This window comes from Notolepis coatsorum, assembly GCF_963971535.1.
Source record: "Notolepis coatsorum genome assembly, chromosome: 10".
NCBI lineage: Eukaryota > Metazoa > Chordata > Actinopteri > Aulopiformes > Paralepididae > Notolepis > Notolepis coatsorum.
Genome location: NC_140174.1, coordinates 17,410,664 through 17,434,890, shown reverse-complemented (window position 1 = coordinate 17,434,890; position 24,227 = coordinate 17,410,664). Strand labels below are relative to the sequence as shown.

Here is a 24,227-nt window from a genome sequence, read left to right as displayed (position 1 = left end):
GTTTTACTCTAGTTGTAATTATATACAGTAACAAAGACACCATTACTTTGTTTTACTCTAGTTGTAATACAATACAGTAACAAAGACACCATTACTTAGTTTTACTCTAGTTGTAATACAATAACAAAGACACCATCACTTAGTTGTACTCTAGTTGTAATTCTATACAGTAACAAAGACACCATTACTTTGTTTGACTCTAGTTGTAATACAATAACAAAGACACCATTACTTAGTTTTACTCTAGTTGTAATACAATAACAAAGACACCATCACTTAGTTTTACTCTAGTTGTAATTCTATACAGTAACAAAGACATCATTACTTAGTGGTGAGGAGGAGAGGAGAGGTGTAGCTCTCTTCCCAACGACAGACACAGACGTCCATAAAGTGTCATTCAAAACTTGTGGAGCAGCGTTTTACACCTGCTCACCTGAAGTCCATCAGAGCGTGCCAGTTCTATCATTCATTTCCGCTCTCAAACGTAACATACTCTCGTGAGGCTTTGTGCCTTATCATGTTTAACTGTTGACCAATGACTTTAGCTTTACATCAAATTATTTATGCATCACATTATTTATCTAATTACTTTATACATAAAAATAAGAAACTCATGAATCAATGAATTATGAATATAGAATATTTATGCAACAGCACTTACAAGAGGAGAGGAGATAAGTTAAGATATTCCTTTGTTGATCCCCTTGGGGAAATGTGTGTCATAGCAGCACAGGGAGGGGAGGTACAGGTATGGGCAGGGTAATAGTAGAAAGACATAAATATTGGCAATAAAATTTGATCTGAATATAAACACATGGGAAAAATAAACTGTAAACAAAGGAGGGGTTGAGGATAATCACTTCTACAACTAGAGTAAAATAAAGTAATGGTATCACTGTACATATTACAGTTTTTTACAATTGCTTTGACGCATTTTGCACATCTGTGTGCCCTATTGGTTATATTATACATTACTCGCAATAAATATAGGCAATACAGAATATGAGGCTGAATGAATTTCAATAGCGTTCTTAATATGTTCTCTCTTCCCATGTGTCCTGCTAGACCAGCTCCATGTCTGACCCTGACCTCATGAAGAGCGGGGGCGTGGCCAACAGGGGCGCCGAACACCTGTCCCCTCCCACCGTCAGGGCGGAGCTCCTCAACCCCTCCTCCAAGGTGAAGGAACGCACTCAGAACGTCACAGAGAAGGTCACGCAGGTACGGTGGCCTGGAGGGGCCTCTGGGAGGGAGGGGGGGGGCTCTGGGAGGAGGGGCCACTGGGAGGGGGGGGGCTTTGCGAGGGGGGGGCTCTGGGAGCAGGGGGGGGGGCTCTGGAAGGGAGGGGGCTCTGGGAGGAGGGGCTACTGGGAGGGGGGGGGCTTTGCGAGGGGGGGGCACTGGGAGGAGGGGGGGGGGGCTCTGGGAGGAGGGGCCTCTGGGTGGGGGGGGGGGCTCTGGGAGGAGGGGCCTGTGGGAGGGGGGGGGGCTCTGGGAGGAGGGGCCTCTGGGAGGGAGGGGCCTCTGGGAGGGGGGGGGGGGGCTATGTGCGTGTCTCTGTGGTCTGACGCTCTGTGGGGAGACACGCATCCGAGCAATTGGTGACTAATTTGTAACTATTGATCGTTGTCAGTATCGACAGGCTCACTGACAGAAATAAACTTTGTGTGTGTGTGTGTGTGTGTGTGTGTGTGTGTGTGTGTGTGTGTGTGTGTGTGTGTGTGTGTGGGAGAAGGGGGGTCTATGGTAAAGAGTAAATTGGCCATGTTCTCTTAGATTAGATTCAAATGTATTGTCATTATACAACAACATAAGTTAGTACTACTGAGTAATAGTGCTAATCAGATGTACGTACAGAGTTGTAGTATTAATATGTACTAATTGCTCCCGATGAGCAGGTTGGCACCTTGCATGTCACCTCCGCCGTCGGTGTGTGAATGTGTGAGTGAATGTGTCAAATGTGAGGAACAAATTGTAAAGCGCTTTGGATAAAAGCGCTATATAAAAAAGCAGCCATTTACCATTTACAGTGATACAGGTATAAAGACACTATGGTAGTAAGTCATACTGGCCAGCAGCGTAACTAGTAAGAGTAGGTAAGGGATATGTACAGATATAGATATAGTATCTACAGATATGTACCTGCATTTAGTCCTTGTTACATATCTGTAGATACTATATCTATATCTGTACATATCCCTTACCTACTCTTACTAGTTACGCTGCTGGCCAGTATGACTTACTACCATAGTGTCTTACTGTCTTCATACCTGTATCACTGTACATATTATTATTTTTTTTACGATTGGTTTGACGCATTTTGCACATCAGAGTTTCAATGTGCAAAACTCTTAACACAGAATGCTATACTGCAAATCTTGGGTTAAAAATGCAATATAGCGGGCGGTCAGGTGGCGTAGCGGAGATTGCGTTCGTCACCAACACCGGAGAAGCTGGATTCGCCTGTTCGAATCCAGCTCACAGCTCCGGCGTTGTCACCAGCTTGGCTGGCCGTTCACACTAATACAATTGGCAGTATTAGAGGGTGGGAAAGCTGGCGGGTGGGTCCGGGTCGTTGTAAACAGCGACTCCTACAGTTCGGTCGGGGCGCCTGCTCAGCGCGGATAGGATCTAAGGGGGGTAGTGTGATCCTTCCACACGTTACACCCTCTCAGTGAGAGTCCGCGCTGCCAGGTGAAAAGAAGCGGTTGATTGGCTAGACGTGTGTCGGAGGAAGCACGTGATAGCCTCCACTCTCCCAGACCGACTGTGGGGGGTAAGTGCGCAGCGACCAGGAAGGGGATTGGGAATTGGCATAACGACTAACATTGGGATGGGAGAAAATCGGAGGAAAAAGGAGGGGGGAAAAGATAAAAAAAAAAAAAAAATGCAATATAGCATGCAAAATAAAAATACCAGTGTCAAATCAGATAATAGTATATGCAAAAGCTTATCACAGCACCAGAACATTAGATATTTCAAACAATTAAGTGAACAACTGAACCAAATGTGATTTATATTTCATGCTAAAGTTTATCATAGTGTCAGAACAGTGGATATGTTCATCGTTGAAGTTTAATTATTGGTGCACTTTTCAAATACAAGTCATTATCAAATAATGTGGTCAAACACAAAATACTTGTTACCAAAACGGACTATGCAATGCCAATGGTCATTTCCTCATAGAGTAACCCCTGTCATAGATGAACAAAAAAATATTTGATTATTTGAAGTTTAATCATTACAGTAAAGAAAGATACATACAGTAATGCTCTGTATTTTACAGTAAAAACCAAAACAGTTACATTAAACAAACTATTGTAAAGTAGTGTAAGTACTGCACAGAGAGAAGACAGCCACGTCCTCCACTTGGTGCTCGTTCAGTTCTAAAGTACAGTAAAGAAAACAATTACAGAAATAATTCACACCCACACCTTTAGTATTTATGAAATATACTGTAACAGACAACAATATAAATTACTGTAATTTCAATATACAGTTACTGTACAGTCAATTACACATATTGACTTACCAATTATCTCTCTTACTGTAAAAAATCGTATAATGGATGCCACCGTTGACCTGTTCAGGTTTGGCTGCACCACTCTACCAGCTTCAGCCAGTGTTAGACCTCGGTTTACTGTATTATGTGGTCAATAATTGTGGCTATAATTTCATTTGAGACAGATGTTCTTCTGCCTCCTTGGCCACGACCACGACCCCGACCACGACCCTGTCCTTCGTTGCCAACCTCAGCTGCACCAACTTGCTCCATGTTGCTCTTTTCTTCAGGTTTCTAAGCAGCCTTTTATTAGGGCTGGGACGATACATCGATCCAGATCGATACATCGATGTAATTATCAACGATCGAATCGGATCGATGCAATGTAATAAGATCGATTCATATCGATACTCTTATTTTGAAAATCCTGTGGCGAGTCTCATATTCGCCCAAGAACAACAGCAGTAGCTCCGTGTGTGTAGACGTTACAGCATAGCATTCTCCCTTTCTGTGTGTGTGTGTGTGCGCGCGTCTTTGGAAAGACCAGATGAGGTCAGAGGAGTTTGATGTTTAAATGTTATTTAAACATAAACAATATAATACATAATAAATGTAGGCCTATACATGATCATGCAACATCAACAAATTGTTGTAGGAACGGTTTGGGAGAGGGAGGTAGGGAGGGGTTTTAGGTTGTGAGTTTTGAGTTCCAAAAAATGGAGCTTAAAGTTTAAAGCTCAATATATCAAAACGTGGCACTTTACAGTGAACAGGAGGTCTATTTGTATTAAAAACAATAGATTGATTTTCCTTTAAATGTCTGGAAGAGCTCAAAAATACAAATGTCAAATGATATTTTCGTTACCTTTTTTTAGTTGATCTAAATGTTACTGATTGTGTTAAATGGGCATATGATATCATCTCATATCGATTGCAGGCACCTGAATCTAATCTAATCGTATTGTATCGTGAGAGACTTTGTGATATCGGCAAATATCGTATCGTTGTCCAAAGAATCGATATCGTATCGTATCATGATGAAACTGGTGATTCCCACCCCTACCTTTTATGTAGTGCTGAAGAGATTATCAATTGTATTGCAATGCTACTCACCTGGGCAAGGTTGTTGAAGGTAATGAGACATTAGTACAAACACCTGTTGAATTGATTTAGTGATCTGCCTTTGTAGCAATAAGCAATTGAACATCGTCGTAATATTAGGTGGCTGTATTGTATTCTGAGAATGGAGCATATGATTTAGAGTTTGGCACTTTGTATTAACAGTTTGGCACTTTCAACATAGGATGTAATGTCTAAGGTAAGAATTCTGCAACTCAGTTTAGAACTTTGCATTAAGAGTTTTGCACGTTATATGTAAGCATAGCATTTCGTATCTTAGAGTATGCATTTTGAAAGTCAGTTTGGCAATTAGCATTTTGAGTTTTGTACATTGAAATTCTGCTGTGCAAAATGCAAAGCAATCGTAAAAAACTGTAATACTACAACTCTGTATCAACCAGTGTGGTGACTCCATACAACACAACCTCTCTGACACAGTGTGGACATCCACTCTGAGGTCAAGAGGTCCTGGCAGCAGAACAGAACTAAATCATTAGCTGTCACCTGGTACCAGCTGGGCTCCATGAAGACCATGTGGCGCCGCGGCCGTGTTGCTATTTTACAATGAACTATAATGAATTACGGTTCATACAGAAGTTCTGTATGAACCGTAATTCATTATAGTTCATTGTAAAATAGCAACAGTAGTGTAATTATGGTCAAAACCCTATAAATAGCATTTGGAATAATAGATCTTTCTCTCAGAATGAATGCAGCATGGTTTATATAGCGTTATCGGAATATACGGGGTGTAGGCTACTGACTGACTGCGCTCCGCCAGTGTTATTATGCACAGAAGCTCATTTCCTTGTTGTAATAATATATTCTACCACTGGGCGTCAGGTAAGTGTGCTCTGACCTGTGCGTAGACGTAAGCACGGAGTCAAGTTCAAATTGAAATTGATGAATCCCACTCTTTGCTTAGAAATGATCGTACGCACAGGGTAAGCACAGATCTGTGCGTAGAACACGTTGATGAATGAGGGCCCAGGTCTTCTAGAAAGGTCTGTTGGAGGTGGAATTAGTTGGAAAAAGCTGTATGATTGTTGACATGTTAAGAACTAGTTGAATTAGATGTGCTCCTTGTGTGTGCATGCCTGTGTAAATGGTAAATGGCTGCATTTATATATATCTTTTTATCCAAAGCGCTTTACAATTTGTTCCTCACATTTTACCTATTCACTCACACATTCACACACCGATGGCGGGGGCAACCATGCAAGGTGCCGACCTGCTCATCGGGAGCAATTAGGGGTTAAGTGTATTGCTCAAGGACACTTCGACATGCTGCCCGGGAGGAGCGGGAATCGAACCAGGAACCTCCGGATTACCAGACGACTGCTCTACCTCCCGAGCTACTGTCGCCCCCAGGCGCACACACACCTGTGTGTGTGTGTTCGCGTGCGTGTTCGCGTGCGTGTGTGTGCAACTCTGAATATGAGAAAATAAACAGTGTAAACAATATAGTTAACTCTGAATATACAAATATAAGAAAATAAACAGTGTAAACAATATAATTAATTATGAATATAAAAATATGAGAAAAATAAAGAGTGTAAACAAAGGTGCAGATGAGGGTCTGTGTGTCCTATCAGTTATATTATACGTAATAATTTGAACGAGTAATCGGAATCAGAAAGGTCTTTATTGCCAAGTAGTTTACACATATACGGAATTTGATTTGATCGTTTGGTGCGACATTAACGGACAGACAATTTTAAGGTAGAATAAAATAAAAGGTAGAATAAAATAAAATTTGAATATGAACTAAATATAAAATGAATAATTCAAATAAAAATAGAAGTAGAATAGAATAGAATAAGATAAAAGCGGCCAGGGCTGTACAATAGTGCACGATAATGAATCTTGTAGGGCTGTACCGAATGTCATTTTTTAACATTCCAAGCTTCTATTGAAGTATTTGAACGAAGCTTCGAATGTCTGTCGTCATATTTTACATAATCAAAAAAAAGAGAAAAAAATATTTCTTTTTATCCTCAAACTAAATCCTCAATTTGAATAAAGTGATTAATCTGATTAAATGAGTATTTTTTTATTTTTATTAAATCAACTTTATTTAATGAATATAACTCAGTTACCTCAACATAAATAATACAATAAGGGCACGGTTGGTACGAAAGTGATGATTAGATGGAGCGCCGAGTGCCAAGCGGATGCAGATGGGCTACATCATTTATGATAAATGTTTTATTTTCATTTTTATGATGAGTTATATACTATAATATATTCAACCCATTGGTTTAAACAGAATGAATAGACTCATAAAAAAAATATATACATATAAATAAAAAAGAAGAAATTTTATAGAAAATTGGAATGTTGATTTAGAATTCGAACGTCAATATTATGTTCAAAGCTTCAAACTATTCGCTACAGCCCTAGACTCTCGTACTACAACACTGTTTGTCCCCCAGGTCCTGTCCCTGGAGGCGGATGTGCTCCCGGAGTACAAGCTACGGGTCCCTCAGACGGGCTGGTGGATCCTGCTGCACTACAGCCCCGTCAAGGCCTTCTGGGACTGGGTGGTGCTGCTGCTGGTGCTCTACACCGCCGTCTTCACGCCCTACTCCGCCGCCTTCTACCTGGACGAACACGGCGACGCCCACCACCACAGGGGGGGGGGCTGCGGCTACACCTGCGACCCGCTGAACGTGGTCGACCTGCTGGTGGACGTGCTGTTCGTCGTGGACATCGTCATCAACTTCCGCACCACCTACGTGAACCGCGAGGACGAGGTGGTGACGCGGCCCTGGCGCATCGCCCGGCACTACGTCACGGGCTGGTTCCCCATCGACCTGTTCTCCGCCGTGCCCTTCGACCTGCTCATCTTCAGGTCCGGCTCAGACGAGGTGAGGGGGGGGGGGGGGAGAGAAGCCGCCTATTCTCTGTCCTCGCTCCACAAACCAACTTCCCACCACAGTCAGGGCAGCTGAAACCACCACAGTCAGGACAGCTGAAACCACCAGTCAGGACAGACAGCTGAAACCACCACAGTCAGGACAGCTGAAACCACCACAGTCAGGACAGACAGCTGAAACCATCACAGTCAGGACAGACAGCTGAAACCACCACAGTCAGGACAGCTGAAACCACCACAGTCAGGACAGACAGCTGAAACCATCACAGTCAGGACAGACAGCTGAAACCATCACAGTCAGGACAGCTGAAACCATCACAGTCAGGACAGACAGCTGAAACCATCACAGTCAGGACAGCTGAAACCATCACAGTCAGGACAGACAGCTGAAACCATCACAGTCAGGACAGACAGCTGAAACCATCACATTCAGGACAGACAGCTGAAAGCATCACAGTCAGGACAGACAGCTTAAACCATCAGTCAGGACAGCTGAAACCATCACAGTCAGGACAGCTGAAACCACCACAGTCAGGACAGCTGAAACCATCACAGTCAGGACAGCTGAAACCACCACAGTCAGGACAGACAGCTGAAACCATCACAGTCAGGACAGCTGAAACCACCACAGTCAGGACAGACAGCTGAAACCATCACAGTCAGGACAGCTGAAACCACCACAGTCAGGACAGACAGCTGAAACCACCACAGTCAGGACAGCTGAAACCATCACAGTCAGGACAGACAGCTGAAACCATCACAGTCAGGACAGACAGCTGAAACCATCACAGTCAGGACAGACAGCTGAAACCATCACAGTCAGGACAGCTGAAACCACCACAGTCAGGACAGCTGAGACCATCACAGTCAGGACAGACAGCTGAAAGCATCACAGTCAGGACAGCTGAAACCATCACAGTCAGGACAGCTGAAACCATCACAGTCAGGACAGACAGCTGAAACCATCACAGTCAGGACAGACAGCTGAAACCATCACAGTCAGGACAGACAGCTGAAACCATCACAGTCAGGACAGCTGAAACCATCACAGTCAGGACAGACAGCTGAAACCATCACAGTCAGGACAGCTGAAACCACCACAGTCAGGACAGCTGAAACCATCACAGTCAGGACAGCTGAGACCATCACAGTCAGGACAGACAGCTGAAACCATCACAGTCAGGACAGCTGAAACCACCACAGTCAGGACAGACAGCTGAAACCACCACAGTCAGGACAGACAGCTGAAAGCATCACAGTCAGGACAGACAGCTGAAACCATCAGTCAGGACAGCTGAAACCATCACAGTCAGGACAGCTGAAACCATCACAGTCAGGACAGCTGAAACCACCACAGTCAGGACAGCTGAAACCATCACAGTCAGGACAGCTGAAACCACCACAGTCAGGACAGACAGCTGAAACCATCACAGTCAGGACAGCTGAAACCACCACAGTCAGGACAGCTGAAACCACCACAGTCAGGACAGACAGCTGAAACCATCACAGTCAGGACATCTGAAACCATCACAGTCAGGACAGCTGAAACCATCACAGTCAGGACAGCTGAAACCATCACAGGCAGGACAGCTGAAACCACCACAGTCAGGAAAGCTGAAACCATCACAGTCAGGACAGCTGAAACCACCACAGTCGGGACAGACAGCTGAAACCATCACAGTCAGGACAGCTGAAACCATCACAGTCAGGACAGCCGAAACACCACCAATCTTTTGCCGTCGACTAAAAACACACTTCTTCAATCAATATCTGAAATGAAAGAAGAGAAAAAATAATACTAACCTTCTTACTGTCTTCTACTATCATGCACTCTTCCACTAAATAATCTTCCTTGCCTATATTACTACCTACACTATACTAATATGTCTCTACTACTATGCACTCAACACTGCAGCACCCAAGTTTCAGCACTGTTTGATGAACATTGTTACTCATATCAGCTGTAAGAGTTGTTCCTTCCTGCTGACTTGTTGTACAGAACTTGTAAGTTGCTTTGGATAAAAGCTTCAGCTACATTACTAAATGTAAATGTGAGAGATTTGTGGATTAGTCGACTAATTGGGTAGTTAGGGTTAGTCGTTTTATAAATTTTCTCAGAAAATCAGAAGCACATCTCCGGCATCACAATAACATTCACATAATCTGGTCTTTTGATTGTTTCGTTTTTATGTTTTGTGTGGGGACTGCGGATGAAAACTAGCATCCTTGCTAAATCTGAAGTATTTACACTGCATTTATTTGTAGTGTCCATTAATATGCTCTGTCCCGTCTAAATAAACAAATAATAAATAAATAGATTTAATAAGCTATATGTCAACGAGGTCAGTAATGTGAGCAATTTTATAGATTTGTCTAATTGAATGGACTGTTCAACTAGTCGAAAGATAAATCCTATAATAAGGTTTAGCCCTATACGTTTGCGTCTATGCAGATGACATTGTCTTAAAAATATATAAAATAAATATATATATGTGCCTTTTCACATATATTGAAAATATTCTGGTAGAACTGAATAGGTTTATGATTTTGGGGACTTTATTTGGATATTTTACCACGTAATCTAGTGGTAAAATGGTACAAAGTGAATTTGTAAAATTATTTCACAGACGTGGTGAACTTTCGTTCCTCTGTTGAAAGGATGTTGGACCCCATGCTTCATTAACACATTTAAATAACAAATGTTTAATTCCAATAACAAATCTCACAATTTTTTATTTTTTTTATGTTACTTGTCCTTTCGGACAAGTTATGTTTTTGTAGATTTTTATTGGGTTTTTACTACCGGGCAGTCCGGTAGAGAGATAGAGAGAAGGAATGGGAGACAGAGCGGGGGAAGACATTCGGCAAAGAACGCCGGGTCCGGGAATCGAACCTGGGTCTCCCACTCGGGCGCCCCTAAATTTCACAATTTTAGAAACCAGACTTGTACTAAATGCTATATTTTACTATCTATTCTATTCTACTGTTTTATTGCATTGTATTATTTTACTCTGTCTATTGCTTTTTATTCCAGGTTCAAAACTGTCCGGTATTAAACTGTGTGGGTATCAAACAAGAAAGACTGTCAGGCTTTAAAACTGTGTAGGACCCAGGCCTAGAACTGCACCCTGAGAGGGAGGTTTGCCCTGAGTGGGAGGTTTGCCCTGGGTGGGAGGTTCGAAGGGTCAAAGTGGGTATAAAACAGGAGGGAAGACTGTCAAGTTTTAAACTGTGGATGCCAAACATAGAAGGTAAAGACGACTTTGAACTGTTGAACAGTAATCCAGAACTATTTTATTGCACTGTAAAACAAATATTTTATCTATTCTATTCTACTATTTTATTGCACTGCACTATTGCACTATTTTTCTCTGTCCATTTTATCTTACTCTTTTTATTATTGTCTATTTAAAACTGAATCAAACCATAAACAAGGTGGCCTGTTGGGATGTTAGATCCTAATGTGAAAAACTGTGATTTTATATGTCTGCACTTTATGTGCTCATTTTATGCCTCTTTTTTCTGTCGTGAAGCACTTTGAGCTGCAGTTTCTGTATGAAAGGTGCTATACAATTAAAGTTGATTATTATTATTATTATTATTAACTCCCCCCTTCCCCGCCCACCCGTCCTCCTCGGGGGCGCCCCTCCCCCGGAAGATGGCGACGCTGATCGGCCTGCTGAAGACGGCGCGGCTGCTGCGCCTGGTGCGTGTGGCCCGGAAGCTGGACCGCTACTCGGAGTACGGCGCCGCGGTCCTCTTCCTGCTCATGTGCACCTTCGTGCTGATCGCCCACTGGCTCGCCTGCATCTGGTATGCCATCGGCTTCGTGGAGCGGCCGTACACCAACACGGGCTGGCTGGACAACCTGGCGGAGCAGCTGGGCAAGGTCACTTTTTTTTTTATTTATTAGTCGTCAAAGGTACAGTGGAATACAATACACATTGAATGGCACATTTTAATTTTCGCCCTTCCCCCCCTCCCTCCAGGGTTCCCACAGACATTGCAAAATAAAATTCAAGGACTTTCTAAAAAGGATACAGTTCACTTTTAAGTGCTGTTTTCTATAGATTTTTTTTTTTATAAAATAAGAATCTGATCCAATATTTATGGCTCAAAGCCAATCTCCGACACTTAGCCACACCTTAATAATACAAAATTAAAATTAAAATATATATATATATAATAAATTCAATTTCTTGATTCCATATAGGGATGTCCGATATTATCGGCCTACCGATATTATCGGCCGATATTGGCATTAAAATGTGATATCGGAAATATATATATTTTTTTAACCTTTATTTACCCAGGCAAGCAAGTAAGAACACATTCTGATTTTTTTATTGTCAAAAGTATGCGTAATGTTGTGTTAATTCCACAACAAGAGATATGTAATGTTAATTACCTGAAATTATTCCGTTTTTTGGGGGGGGAAACCCTGCATATATCGGTATCGGAAATGAAGAGTTGGACAATATCGGTATATCGGTATCGGTAAAAAAGCCAATATACAATTCTATCTTGGATGATCAAAGCCCTCAATATGAATGGCCGATTTGAATTTCAAGGACTTTCCAAGCACCTTGTCAAAAAGAAATATATATTTAACACTATGATCGCCGGGAACGAGTTTTCACGTCATTCCGAGCCATGCTCATTCTGCCGAAGACGCCGTAACTCGTCTTTGATGTCAATATTTCAAAAATCTGTCATCGAAATCATATTTCCTTTCCGGAGCCCTGAGACACACTGCTGATCTCCTCTCAACTCTCTAACGGTTCAAGAGCGCCATCTGGTGGCCGATCGGCAGATCGCCAACCGGATATTAACCTTTGAACCGGTAGTACTCATCCAAATGTGGTCCGGCCACTCGCTATAGCTCCCGCGACTCCATCTTGAAACACTGGATAATAGATCGCTCGCCCTAACTCAATAAACAACGTTATTTGGACGTATATACTATTATACAACCTGGAAATATATCGGGCATTTCTACATCCCATAATAGAAAAAAATCTGTTCCACGTTCATCTGCCAGCGGCGCGAGGAAGCCACGGTAAGATTCAGCGTTATTTTCTAACGTATTCTATACTAACTGATCTGATGAACATATGACCCACTCTGGATGAATCTAACGCTGCCCACGGAATTATAAACGATCCCCTGCCCATCCGGTCATCATCAGATGATGCGTAGAAACGTCTAGAACCACGTCCAGTTGAAACTTTTTATCTCGCACAGATTCCTACCAAACTGTATTTGATCATCAATATAATGCATTTAGGGCTATAAATCACGTTCTGAAGAAAGCTGCAGAAAACGATAAAAACATACTTATACTTTAGACCATATTTTAGTATGAATATGTGAATGAAAAAGTTTAACGTTGCTACACCCTGAACAATACATATAGGACATTGAATGGGCCATAATAATGGCAATTTAGCAATAGAATTTAAAAAGTTATAGCCCTGCAAAGAAGGGGAACTTCTCCATAGACAAATAGAGCTGGCGAGGGATGGTAAATTATGAATTTAACCCATGGCGATTAAAGTGTTAAGGTATTTTCTTTAAAAAAAAATTAAGGGCAAGGTATTTTTTGAACGAATTCTTTATTTCGAATGTTTACAAATAAATAAACAATAAACAAAAAAAAAATCTAAATGTTTACAAATAAACAAGCGAAAAGGATAGGTTTGAAGCCAAATGGCTTATAGAACAAACCTACCCCTAATTCAAAAACAAATTTAAAAAAAGGTTAATGTTTGCAAAATCAACAATCAACAAAAAACATTCCCGAAAAGAACATTAAGCCAACGTAGGAAAATCAATACTTAATCTGCAATAGCCGAGTTACATGGTAGAGAAAACAGATTCTAGGTTAAATTGGACTATAAGATTCTAGAGAACCCTGTTTTTAAACTGTTTTTTTTATCGCTGGGCAAGGTCTACAACGAGAGCGACAGGAGCTCCGGGCCGTCCATCAAGGACAAGTACGTGACGGCGCTGTACTTCACCTTCAGCAGCCTCACCAGCGTGGGGTTCGGGAACGTCTCCCCCAACACCAACTCGGAGAAGATCTTCTCCATCTGCGTCATGGTCATCGGCTGTGAGTTTCTTGAAGCACCTTTTCCCCAAACCGGTTCGTAAGGCTGTCCCCGAAGCCTGTTTTTGGGATTCGAACTTTGTTTAATTTTTTTTTTATAATTCAAAAAGAAAAAAATATTTTTTTATATAAATATCCTCAAACTAAATCCTCAATTTGAATAAAGTGATTAATCTGATTAAATTAGTATTTCTTTTTTTATTAAATCAACTTTCTTTAATTAATGAATATAACTCATCAGTTTTAATACTATAATATTAGTGTAGCCTAATCTTTATCTGAAACTGTGAAGAAAAACCCCATTGGTTTAAACAGAATGAATAGACAAAAAAAAAATAAAAAAATAAATAACTTTTTCTTTTTTTATTAAAAATAAAAAATTCAAATGTTGATTTAGAATTCGAATGCGAACGTTTGGGCTCAGGCGGGTCGCCTCCAGAACATCTCCCTTTGTCACCTTTTTCTAGCCACAAACGATTGAGATGTAATTGTTCAGATGGTGAGATGTCGACCCGTGGGTACCAGCATCACTACTACTACTACCATAGTGTCTTTATACCTGTGTCATATTAATACTACAACTCTGTACATACATCTGATGAGCACTATTACTCAGTGTACTCATTTATATATTTTATACCCGGTTTAATCACCTGTACATTGTATAATTACTATTGCACTTTACTGTCACATTTGCACTCTGGTTGGATGCCAAACTTTGGATGCTGTATCCACCTCCTCCCTGCTCCCTCTCTCCACCTCCTCCCTGCTCCCTCTCTCCACCTCCTCCCTGCTCCCTCTCTCCACCTCCTCCCTGCTCCCTCTCTCCACCTCCTCCCTGCTCCCTCTCCACCTCCTCCCTGCTCCCTCTCTCCACCTCCTCCCTCTCTCCACCTCCTCCCTGTTCCCTCTCTCCACCTCCTCCCTCTCCTCCCTGCTCCCTCTCTCCACCTCCTCCCTCTCTCCACTTCCTCCCTGCTCCCTCTCTCCACTTCCTCCCTGCTCCCTCTCTCCACCTCCTCCCTGCTCCCTCTCTCCACCTCCTCCCTGCTCCCTCTCTCCACCTCCTCCCTGCTCCCTCTCTCCACCTCCTCCCTCTCCACCTCCTCCCTACTCCCTCTCCACCTCCTCCCTACTCCCTCTCCACCTCCTCCCTGCTCCCTCTCTCCACCTCCTCCCTCTCCACCTCCTCCCTGCTCCCTCTCTCCACCTCCTCCCTGCTCTCTCTACCTCCTACCTGCCCCCTCTCTCCACCTCCTCCCTGCTCCCTCTCTCCACCTCCTCCCTCTCTCCACCTCCTACCTGCTCCCTCTCTCCACCTCCTCCCTGCTCCCTCTCTCCACCTCCTCCCTGCTCTCTCTACCTCCTCCCTCCTCCCTCTCTCCACCTGCTCCCTCTCTCCACCTCCTCCCTCCTCCCTCTCTCCACCTCCTCCCTGCTCCCTCTCTCCACCTCCTCCCTGCTCTCTCTACCTCCTCCCTCCTCCCTCTCTCCACCTGCTCCCTCTCTCCACCTCCTCCCTCCTCCCTCTCTCCACCTCCTACCTGCTCCCTCTCTCCACCTCCTCCCTGCTCCCTCTCTCCACCTCCTCCCTGCTCTCTCTACCTCCTCCCTCCTCCCTCTCTCCACCTGCTCCCTCTCTCCACCTCCTCCCTCCTCCCTCTCTCCACCTCCTCCCTGCTCCCTCTCTCCACCTCCTCCCTGCTCTCTCCACCTCCTCCCACCTCCCTCTCTCCACCTGCTCCCTCTCTCCACCTCCTCCCTCCTCCCTCTCTCCACCTCCTCCCTCCTCCCTCTCTCCACCTCCTCCCTCTCTCCACCTGCTCCCTCTCTCCACCTCCTCCCTGCTTCCTCTCTCCACCTCCTCCCTGCTCCCTCTCTCCACCTCCTCCCTGCTCTCTCTACCTCCTCCCTCTCTCCACCTGCTCCCTCTCTCCACCTCCTCCCTCCTCCCTCTCTCCACCTCCTCCCTGCTCCCTCTCTCCACCTCCTCCCTGCTCCCTCTCTCCACCTCCTCCCTCCTCCCTCTCTCCACCTCCTCCTCTCTCAGCTCTCATGTATGCCAGCATCTTTGGGAACGTGTCTGCGATCATCCAGCGTCTGTACTCCGGCACCACCCGCTACCACACCCAGATGCTGCGCGTCAAGGAGTTCATCCGCTTCCACCAGATCCCAGGGGGCCTGCGGCAACGGCTGGAGGAGTACTTCCAGCACGCCTGGAGCTACACCAACGGCATCGACATGAACGCTGTGAGGCCCCGTCCCCCACGCTGACCCCCTGTCCCCCACGCTGAGCCCCTGTCCCCCACGCTGACCCCCCGTCCCCCACACTGAGCCCCCGTCCCCCACGCTGAGCCCCCGTCCCCCACGCTGACCCCCTGTCCCCCACGCTGAGCCCCCGTCCCCCACACTGAGCCCCTGTCCCCCACACTGAGCCCCCGTCCCCCACACTGAGCCCCCGTCCCCCACACTGAGCCCCTGTCCCCCACACTGAGCCCCCGTCCCCCACACTGAGCCCCCGTCCCCCACGCTCCCTGTCCCCCACGCTGACCCCCTGTCCCCCACACTGACCCCCCGTCCCCCACACTGTCCCCCACACTGACCCCCTGTCCCCCACACTGACCCCATGTCCCCCACACTGACCCCCTGTCCCCCACACTGAGCCCCCGTCCCCCACACTGTCCCCCACACTGACCCCCTGTCCCCCACACTGTCCCCCACACTGACCCCCTGTCCCCCACACTGACCCCCCGTCCCCCACACTGACCCCATGTCCCCCACACTGACCCCCTGTCCCCCACACTGAGCCCCCGTCCCCCACGCTCCCTGTCCCCCACACTGACCCCATGTCCCCCACACTGACCCCCTGTCCCCCACACTGACCCCCCGTCCCCCACACTGTCCCCCACACTGACCCCCTGTCCCCCACACTGACCCCCTGTCCCCCACACTGACCCCCTGTCCCCCACACTGACCCCCTGTCCCCCACACTGGCCCCCTGTCCCCCACGCTGTCCCCTGTCCCCCACACTGTCCCCCACACTGAGCCCCTGTCCCCCACACTGACCCCCTGTCCCCCACACTGACCCCTGTCCCCCACACTGACTCCCTTCCCCCACACTGACCCCCTGTCCCCCACACTGACTCCCTTCCCCCACACTGACCCCCCGTCCCCCACACTGACCCCCTGTCCCCCACACTGACCCCCTGTCCCCCACACTGACCCCCTGTCCCCCACACTGACTCCCTTCCCCCACACTGACCCCCCGTCCCCCACACTGACCCCCTGTCCCCCACACTGACCCCCTGTCCCCCACACTGACTCCCTTCCCCCACACTGACCCCCCGTCCCCCACACTGACCCCCTGTCCCCCACACTGACTCCCTTCCCCCACACTGACCCCCCGTCCCCCACACTGACCCCCCGTCCCCCACACTGACCCCCCGTCCCCCACACTGACCCCCCTTCCCCCACACTGACCCCCTGTCCCCCACACTGACCCCCTGTCCCCCACACTGACCCCCGTCCCCCACACTGACCCCCCGTCCCCCACACTGACCCCATGTCCCCCACACTGACCCCCTGTCCCCCACACTGACCCCCTGTCCCCCACACTGACCCCATGTCCCCCACACTGACCCCCTGTCCCCCACACTGACCCCCCGTCCCCCACACTGACCCCCTGTCCCCCACACTGACCCCCTGTCCCCCACGCTGAGCCCCTGTCCCCCACACTGACTCCCTTCCCCCACACTGACCCCCTGTCCCCCACACTGACTCCCTTCCCCCACACTGACCCCCTGTCCCCCACACTGACCCCCTGTCCCCCACACTGACCCCCCGTCCCCCACACTGGCCCCCTGTCCCCCACGCTGTCCCCTGTCCCCCACACTGACCCCCCGTCCCCCACACTGGCCCCCTGTCCCCCACACTGACCCCCTGTCCCCCACACTGACTCCCTTCCCCCACACTGACCCCATGTCCCCCACACTGACCCCCGTCCCCCACACTGACCCCCCGTCCCCCACACTGACCCCATGTCCCCCACACTGACCCCCTGTCCCCCACACTGACCCCCTGTCCCCCACACTGACCCCATGTCCCCCACACTGACCCCCTGTCCCCCACACTGACCCCCCGTCCCCCACACTGTCCCCCACACTGACCCCCTGTCCCCCACACTGACCCCCTGTCCCCCACACTGACCCCCCGTCCCCCACACTGGCCCCTGTCCCCCACACTGACCCCTGTCCCCCACACTGACTCCCTTCCCCCACACTGACCCCCTGTCCCCCACACTGTCCCCTGTCCCCCACACTGACCCCTGTCCCCCACACTGACTCCCTTCCCCCACACTGACCCCCCGTCCCCCACGCTGTCCCCTGTCCCCCACACTGACCCCTGTCCCCCACACTGACTCCCTTCCCCCACACTGACCCCCTGTCCCCCACACTGACTCCCTTCCCCCACACTGACCCCCTGTCCCCCACACTGACCCCCTGTCCCCCACACTGACTCCCTTCCCCCACACTGACCCCCCGTCCCCCACACTGACCCCCTGTCCCCCACACTGACCCCCTGTCCCCCACACTGACTCCCTTCCCCCACACTGACCCCCCGTCCCCCACACTGACCCCCTGTCCCCCACACTGACTCCCTTCCCCCACACTGACCCCCTGTCCCCCACACTGACCCCCCGTCCCCCACACTGACCCCCCGTCCCCCACACTGACCCCCCGTCCCCCACACTGACCCCCTGTCCTGTCCCCCACACTGACCCCCTGTCCTGTCCCCCACACTGACCCCCCCGTCCCCCACACTGACCCCCTGTCCTGTCCCCCACACTGACCCCCTGTCCTGTCCCCCACACTGACCCCCCCGTCCCCCACACTGACCCCCTGTCCTGTCCCCCACACTGACCCCCTGTCATGTCCCCCACACTGACCCCCCGTCCCCCACACTGACCCCCGTCCCCCACACAAACTATCATTTTAAAATGGAAAACATGTAGGAACCACAAGGCCTTGATACACCAAATCTGCTAGAGGAAAAATATCCTTTGTTGCATCTAACCCTGCACTGATCAAGAGTGACGTTCTCTGTCCCGCACAGGTCCTGAAGGGCTTCCCAGAGTGTCTGCAGGCGGATATATGTTTGCACTTGAACCGCACTCTGCTCCAGAACTGCAAGGCCTTCCGCGGGGGCAGCCAGGCCTGCCTGCGCGCGCTGGCCTGCCGCTTCAAGACGGTGCACGCCCCGCCGGGGGACACCGTCATCCACTACGGGGACGTCCTGGACTCCCTGTTCTTCCTCTCCCGCGGGTCCATCCACGTCATCCGGGACGACGTGGTGGTGGCGGTGCTAGGTAGGGGGTCTGGTGGTGGCGGTGCTAGGTAGGGGGTCTGTTGGTGACGGTGCTAGGTAGGGGGTCTGTTGGTGACGGTGCTAGGTAGGGGGTCTGGTGGTGACGGTGCTAGGTAGGGGGTCTGCTCTGTGTACTGTCATCCGGGACGACGTGGTGGTGGCAGTGCTAGGTAGGGGGTCTGGTGGTGACGGTGCTAGGTAGGGGGTCTGCTCTGTGTACTGTCATCCGGGACGACGTGGTGGTGGCAGTGCTAGGTAGGGGGTCTGGTGGTGGCGGTGCTAGGTAATAATAATAATAATAATAATTCATTTTATTTATATAGCGCTTCTCAATGACCCGAAGTCGCTGACAGTAGTTGGGAACAAGGTAAAAACAAATAAAACAAAAACAAAGAAACATGAGACCATGGGGGGAACAGAGGAAGACAGCATGGGATAGCACAAAAAGACGGAGCGACAGGAGATAGACATCAATCGGGTTGGAGGGGGTTATGGGTGGGGGGGGTTGAAGGCAAGGGAGAACAGGTGGGTTTTGAGGCGAGCTTTGAAGGTGGAGAGTGTAGGGGAGTCTCTGATGGACTGAGGGAGGGAGGGGCGGTAGGGAAGAAGGAGATCAGTCAGGTAGGGGGGGACCAGGCTGTGGAGGGCTTTGAAGGTGAGGAGTAGTGTTTTAAAGTTGATGCAGTGTTTGATCAGGAGCCAGTGGAGAGAGTGGAGGACAGGAGTGATGTGTTGCGGGACCGGGTGTTAGAGGCGGGCGGCTGAGTTTTGGACCATTTGCAGTTTATGGAGGGAGCGGGAGGTGATGCCAGTGAGGAGGGAGTTGCAATAGTCCAGGCGGGAGGAGATGAGGGCGTGTATGAGGGATTCAGCAGCAGGGGGGGGAGAGGCCGTAACGGATTTTAGCAATGTTGCAGAGGTGAAAGTATGATGTTTTTACAATGGAGCGGACGTGGGGGTCAAATGAGAGGGTGGGGTCGAGGAGGACACCAAGGTTTCGGACTAGGGGGGAGGGGGTGATGGTGGAGTCATTGATGGTGAGTGTGATGGGTCCGGATCTGGTGAGGGTGGTTTTGGTGCCAATGATGAGAAGTTCCGTTTTGTCACTGTTGAATTTGAGAAAGTTGTGAGTCATCCAGGTTTGGAGTTCGGTAATGCAGGATTCGATGTGACTGAGGGTAGAGGGTCTGCTCTGTGTACCGCATGCTGGCGATTAATCCAGAAGTTCCCCCAAGGGGATCAATAAAGGAATATCTTTTCAATCTCCTCTCCCCACGATCATGAAAACACGATAATGGAGATTAAACGATCGTTGTGCCACGTCGCTCTCATGCTGTCTCGTGTCGTAAACGCAGTGCACCCTTCCTTCACAGCGGTGCGCTCCCCCCTCCCCCCCTGTAGATTTACCCCACTCTTCGAATTCTGAAAAGTGCATTACCGGCCGCCAGATCCTCTTAGGGGCGCTGTCTCGATAATGCAGTGTTCCCTGTGGCAGAACGTGCTCTTTATTTTTTTTTACTTTCAATGGAGTTTCCAGTTAGCTGGATTCTATACGTGTAGTCTGTAGCTTGGAATACCTTTTGCGACGCCGAATTCACTATGCAGTAAAGGAATATATCATCAGCCAATGGACATATCGATCTACCAGATGGCGATCGATAACTGGGAAATCCTTTTGGGGATCCAACCGGCCCACGGTAAGATCTTTTTCACGTAAATTACACGCTGATCAGGACTTGTTATCATAGCCAACCAGGCGATCAGCGAATGTGGCTACTGAGGCTAACACAGTTATTGGTAATCAATCATCAGAAACGACGTCCCCCGCCCCCCCCCCCCCCCCTTTCATGCATTCATCGTGGACCATGAATACCGACAATATGCATTTTGCGTTTTAGCTCTAGCTTCTGTAGTGCCGAAACGCTGTTCGATTTATTAGCTTAGCGGCCTGTATCTCGCCGTCCAGGAAATATACTAGTCCAAATCCCATATAACGCTTATATTCACGAGGCTATAAAATGAGAACGTATTGATGAAAAAATTATTTCTTTAAGCCATTTTGAAGGGACGGTTTATGGTCTCAATTGACAATGAGAATGGACAGATAGCAATACTATAAAGTATAGATTTAGCTCTACAAACAGCCTCACATACAATGCAAGTCTGTTTTGAAATGCTGGCCATTTAGCGTGAGATTAGACGGCCCCCAATGGCCCCGAATGTGTTAATTTCCGATACCGATATCAACAGATACCGATATATGCGGGGTTCCCCCCCCCCCAAGAAAACTGAATAATTTCAGGTAATTAACATTACATATCTCTTGTCGTGGAATTAACACAACATTATGCATACTTTTGACAATAAATAAAATAAGAATTTGTTCTTACTTGCTTGCCTGGGTAAATAAAGGTTAAATAAATGTAAAAAGATTATTATAATTAATTCTTTTTAACCGGTACCAATCATTTCCGATATTACATTTTAATGCCAATATCGGACATCCCTAAAAAAAAGTTATAATAATTTCACAACGTCTTGCAGAGAAGAACGCCATCTTCGGAGAGCCCGTCCACCTGTACGAGGAGCCGGGGAAGTCCAGCGCAGACCTGCAGGCCGTGGCCTACTGCGACCTGCACCACATCCAGAGGGACGACCTGCTGGAGGTGCTGGACAGCTTCCCGGCCTTCGCCGACGACTTCTGGAGGAACCTGGAGATCACCTTTGACCTCCGAGACGTAAGATCCTAGCGGGTCCTACTAATCGCCACAAAGTACCCCAAAATACCCCAAGTATACCCCAAAATACTCCAAAGTATACCTAAAGTACCCCAAAATATACATAATATATAATATATATAATAATATATTTTGGGGTATTTTGGGGTACTTTGTGGTATTTTGGGGTACTTTGGGGTATTTTGGGGTACTTTGGGGTATATTTTGGGGTACTTTGTGGTATTTTGGGGTACTTTGTGGTGATTACTAGGACCCATCTTAGCTTCGCCGGCGTCTTCGTCTTCTTAACCCTCTTACCTGGAATCTGAATCCAGAACAGTATGCATATAAATGGCTATAGCTCACTGAGGAAAATCTCACATGGAGGTTCAGAACACCTGAATATAACCCTTCATGTTGAGAAAACAATAATTCACTGGTAAACTATGGTGTTATTCAACAAAACACAAGGTTTTTTCACTGGGCTATAAGGCAGTACCGGCTCCTCCACTAGGTCAATCTGACCACGACGCCATCTTCCTTTTGCCCGGCTACAAACAAAGAGCCAGAGAGGCTGTTGTGTCGCGAGAGGTTAAGCGGTGGTCCGAGAGCTCAGAGGCCACGCTACAAGACGCACTGGAGGACGTCGACTTGGGGATGCTACGGTCGAGCTCCAGTGACGTCAGTGAATATGCTGATGTTGTTGTTAGCTTTATAGCAACGTTAGCTGACGGTATTGTCCCCACGAAGAAGGTGCAGGTTTTCCCAAACCAGAAACTGTGGGTGGACAATTCCATCGGAGTGGCCCTGAATGCTCGTACCGCTGCTTACAACCCAGGCCGAGCATCGGGAAGTATGGAAGAGTATAAGGTAGCAGCCTATATGCTACGTAAAGAGGTGCGGGCTGCTAAATGGCGATATGCGAACAAGATGGAGACACAGATGGCACAGAACGACACAAGAGGCTTATGGCGGGGAGTACGAACGATAACTGATTATAAAGTCAGCCCCCCCTCAATAGTGAGTGCCGATGCCTCTCTTGCGGATGAACTCAACTCCTTTTACGCACGGTTTGGAGCGAGCAGTGGCGACGTTAGCTCACCGGCTAACGGCGTCACTGACGCACCGGCTGCAGCGGGGAGGGGGGGGGGGTTCATCCGCGGGAGGGGGACACACACTCTCATTGACGGAACACAGCGTGAGATTAGCGTTCATGGGTGTGAATACTCGGAAAGCAGCTGGCCCAGATGGGATAACAGGACGAATACTTAAGTCCTGTGCAAATCAGCTGGCCCCAGTATTTACATCCATATTCAATCTATCCCTGGCTGAGTCCGTGGTCCCTGCCTGCTTCAAAATGTCTACTATAATCCCTGTGCAAAAAAACTCCTCTCCAGCAGGCCTTAATGACTACAGACCGGTGGCACTCGCCTCTGTGGTCATGAAATGCTTTGAGAGGCTGGTCAAGGATTACATCTGTGCCTCCCTCCCCAATAACAGGGACCCATTGCAGTTTGCATACAGGACAAACAGGTCCACTGATGATGCGGTCTCCCAAGTACTACCCAACACACTATCTCACCTTGACAGTCAGAAGGGGGGCTATGTGAGATTGCTGTTCATTGACTATAGTTCAGCTTTCAACACCATAGTCCCCACCAGACTGGTTGACAAGCTGATCGATCTGGGTCTGAGCTCCGCCATGAGCGCCTGGATCCTGGACTTTCTAAGTGACAGGCCCCAGGCGGTCAGGATGGGGGGTCATACCTCCAGCAAAATCACCCTCAGTATCGGGTCTGAGCCCCCTGCTGTATTCACTGTACACACATCACTGTGTGGCCAGGTTCAGCTCCAACTCCATAGTGAAGTTTGCGGACGACACAGTGGTGGTGGGGCTGATCTCTAACAATGACGAGAAGGCCTATCATGCGGCAACCGCTAAAACAATCACTCAAACAAAATGTCACTTTAAAAAATAGAAAGTCACTTTAAAGGAAGGAGGTACTAATAGTATAGTATAGTTTAGATACATTAAGAGTTAAAATTGTAAATTGTATATTGTATAGTAGTGTATATAGGAACCAGTTTCTCAGGAACTTAGCATGTCTTTTTTTACCATGCATATCTTGTGTCTTACCTATTTTATTTCTATGTTTATTTTTTTCTATGCCTATTTTTATTATTGTATTTTGTATTTTGCACAATCAATGTGGGCATGACCACCCGCATTTCACTGTATGCCCTGGTATGTATGTGACAAATAAACCTGTTGATCTGTACATATCTGTAGATACTATATCTATATCTGTACATACCTGTACTATATCTGTACATATCCCTTACCTACTCTTACTAGTTACGCTGTTGGCCAGTATGACTTACTACCATAGTGTCTTTATACCTCATGTATATATTTAATACCCAGTCTAATCACCATGTACATTGTATATTACTATTGCACTTTACTGTTACATTTGCACTCTGGTTGGATGCCAAACTTCTTTTCATTGTGCTGTACTTGTGCTGCATGATGACAAT

General features: G+C 47.7%; 1 protein-coding gene across 1 annotated transcript in view; it reads left to right on the top strand.

The window, feature by feature from the left end:
- Positions 1 to 1,074: 1,074 nt before the first annotated feature.
- The window catches only part of LOC311235473 (voltage-gated inwardly rectifying potassium channel KCNH6-like), a gene marked incomplete at both ends in the record, with an annotated part of 44,519 nt that continues 21,366 nt past the window's right edge, over positions 1,075 to 24,227 (top strand). Inside the window, 7 exons of the mRNA XM_084322936.1 lie at positions 1,075 to 1,221; positions 7,057 to 7,491; positions 11,158 to 11,388; positions 13,449 to 13,611; positions 15,659 to 15,858; positions 18,721 to 18,973; positions 21,517 to 21,710. Coding sequence (XP_084179062.1) covers positions 1,075 to 1,221; positions 7,057 to 7,491; positions 11,158 to 11,388; positions 13,449 to 13,611; positions 15,659 to 15,858; positions 18,721 to 18,973; positions 21,517 to 21,710 — 1,623 coding nt within the window. The remainder of the gene's footprint in view (positions 1,222 to 7,056; positions 7,492 to 11,157; positions 11,389 to 13,448; positions 13,612 to 15,658; positions 15,859 to 18,720; positions 18,974 to 21,516; positions 21,711 to 24,227) is intronic.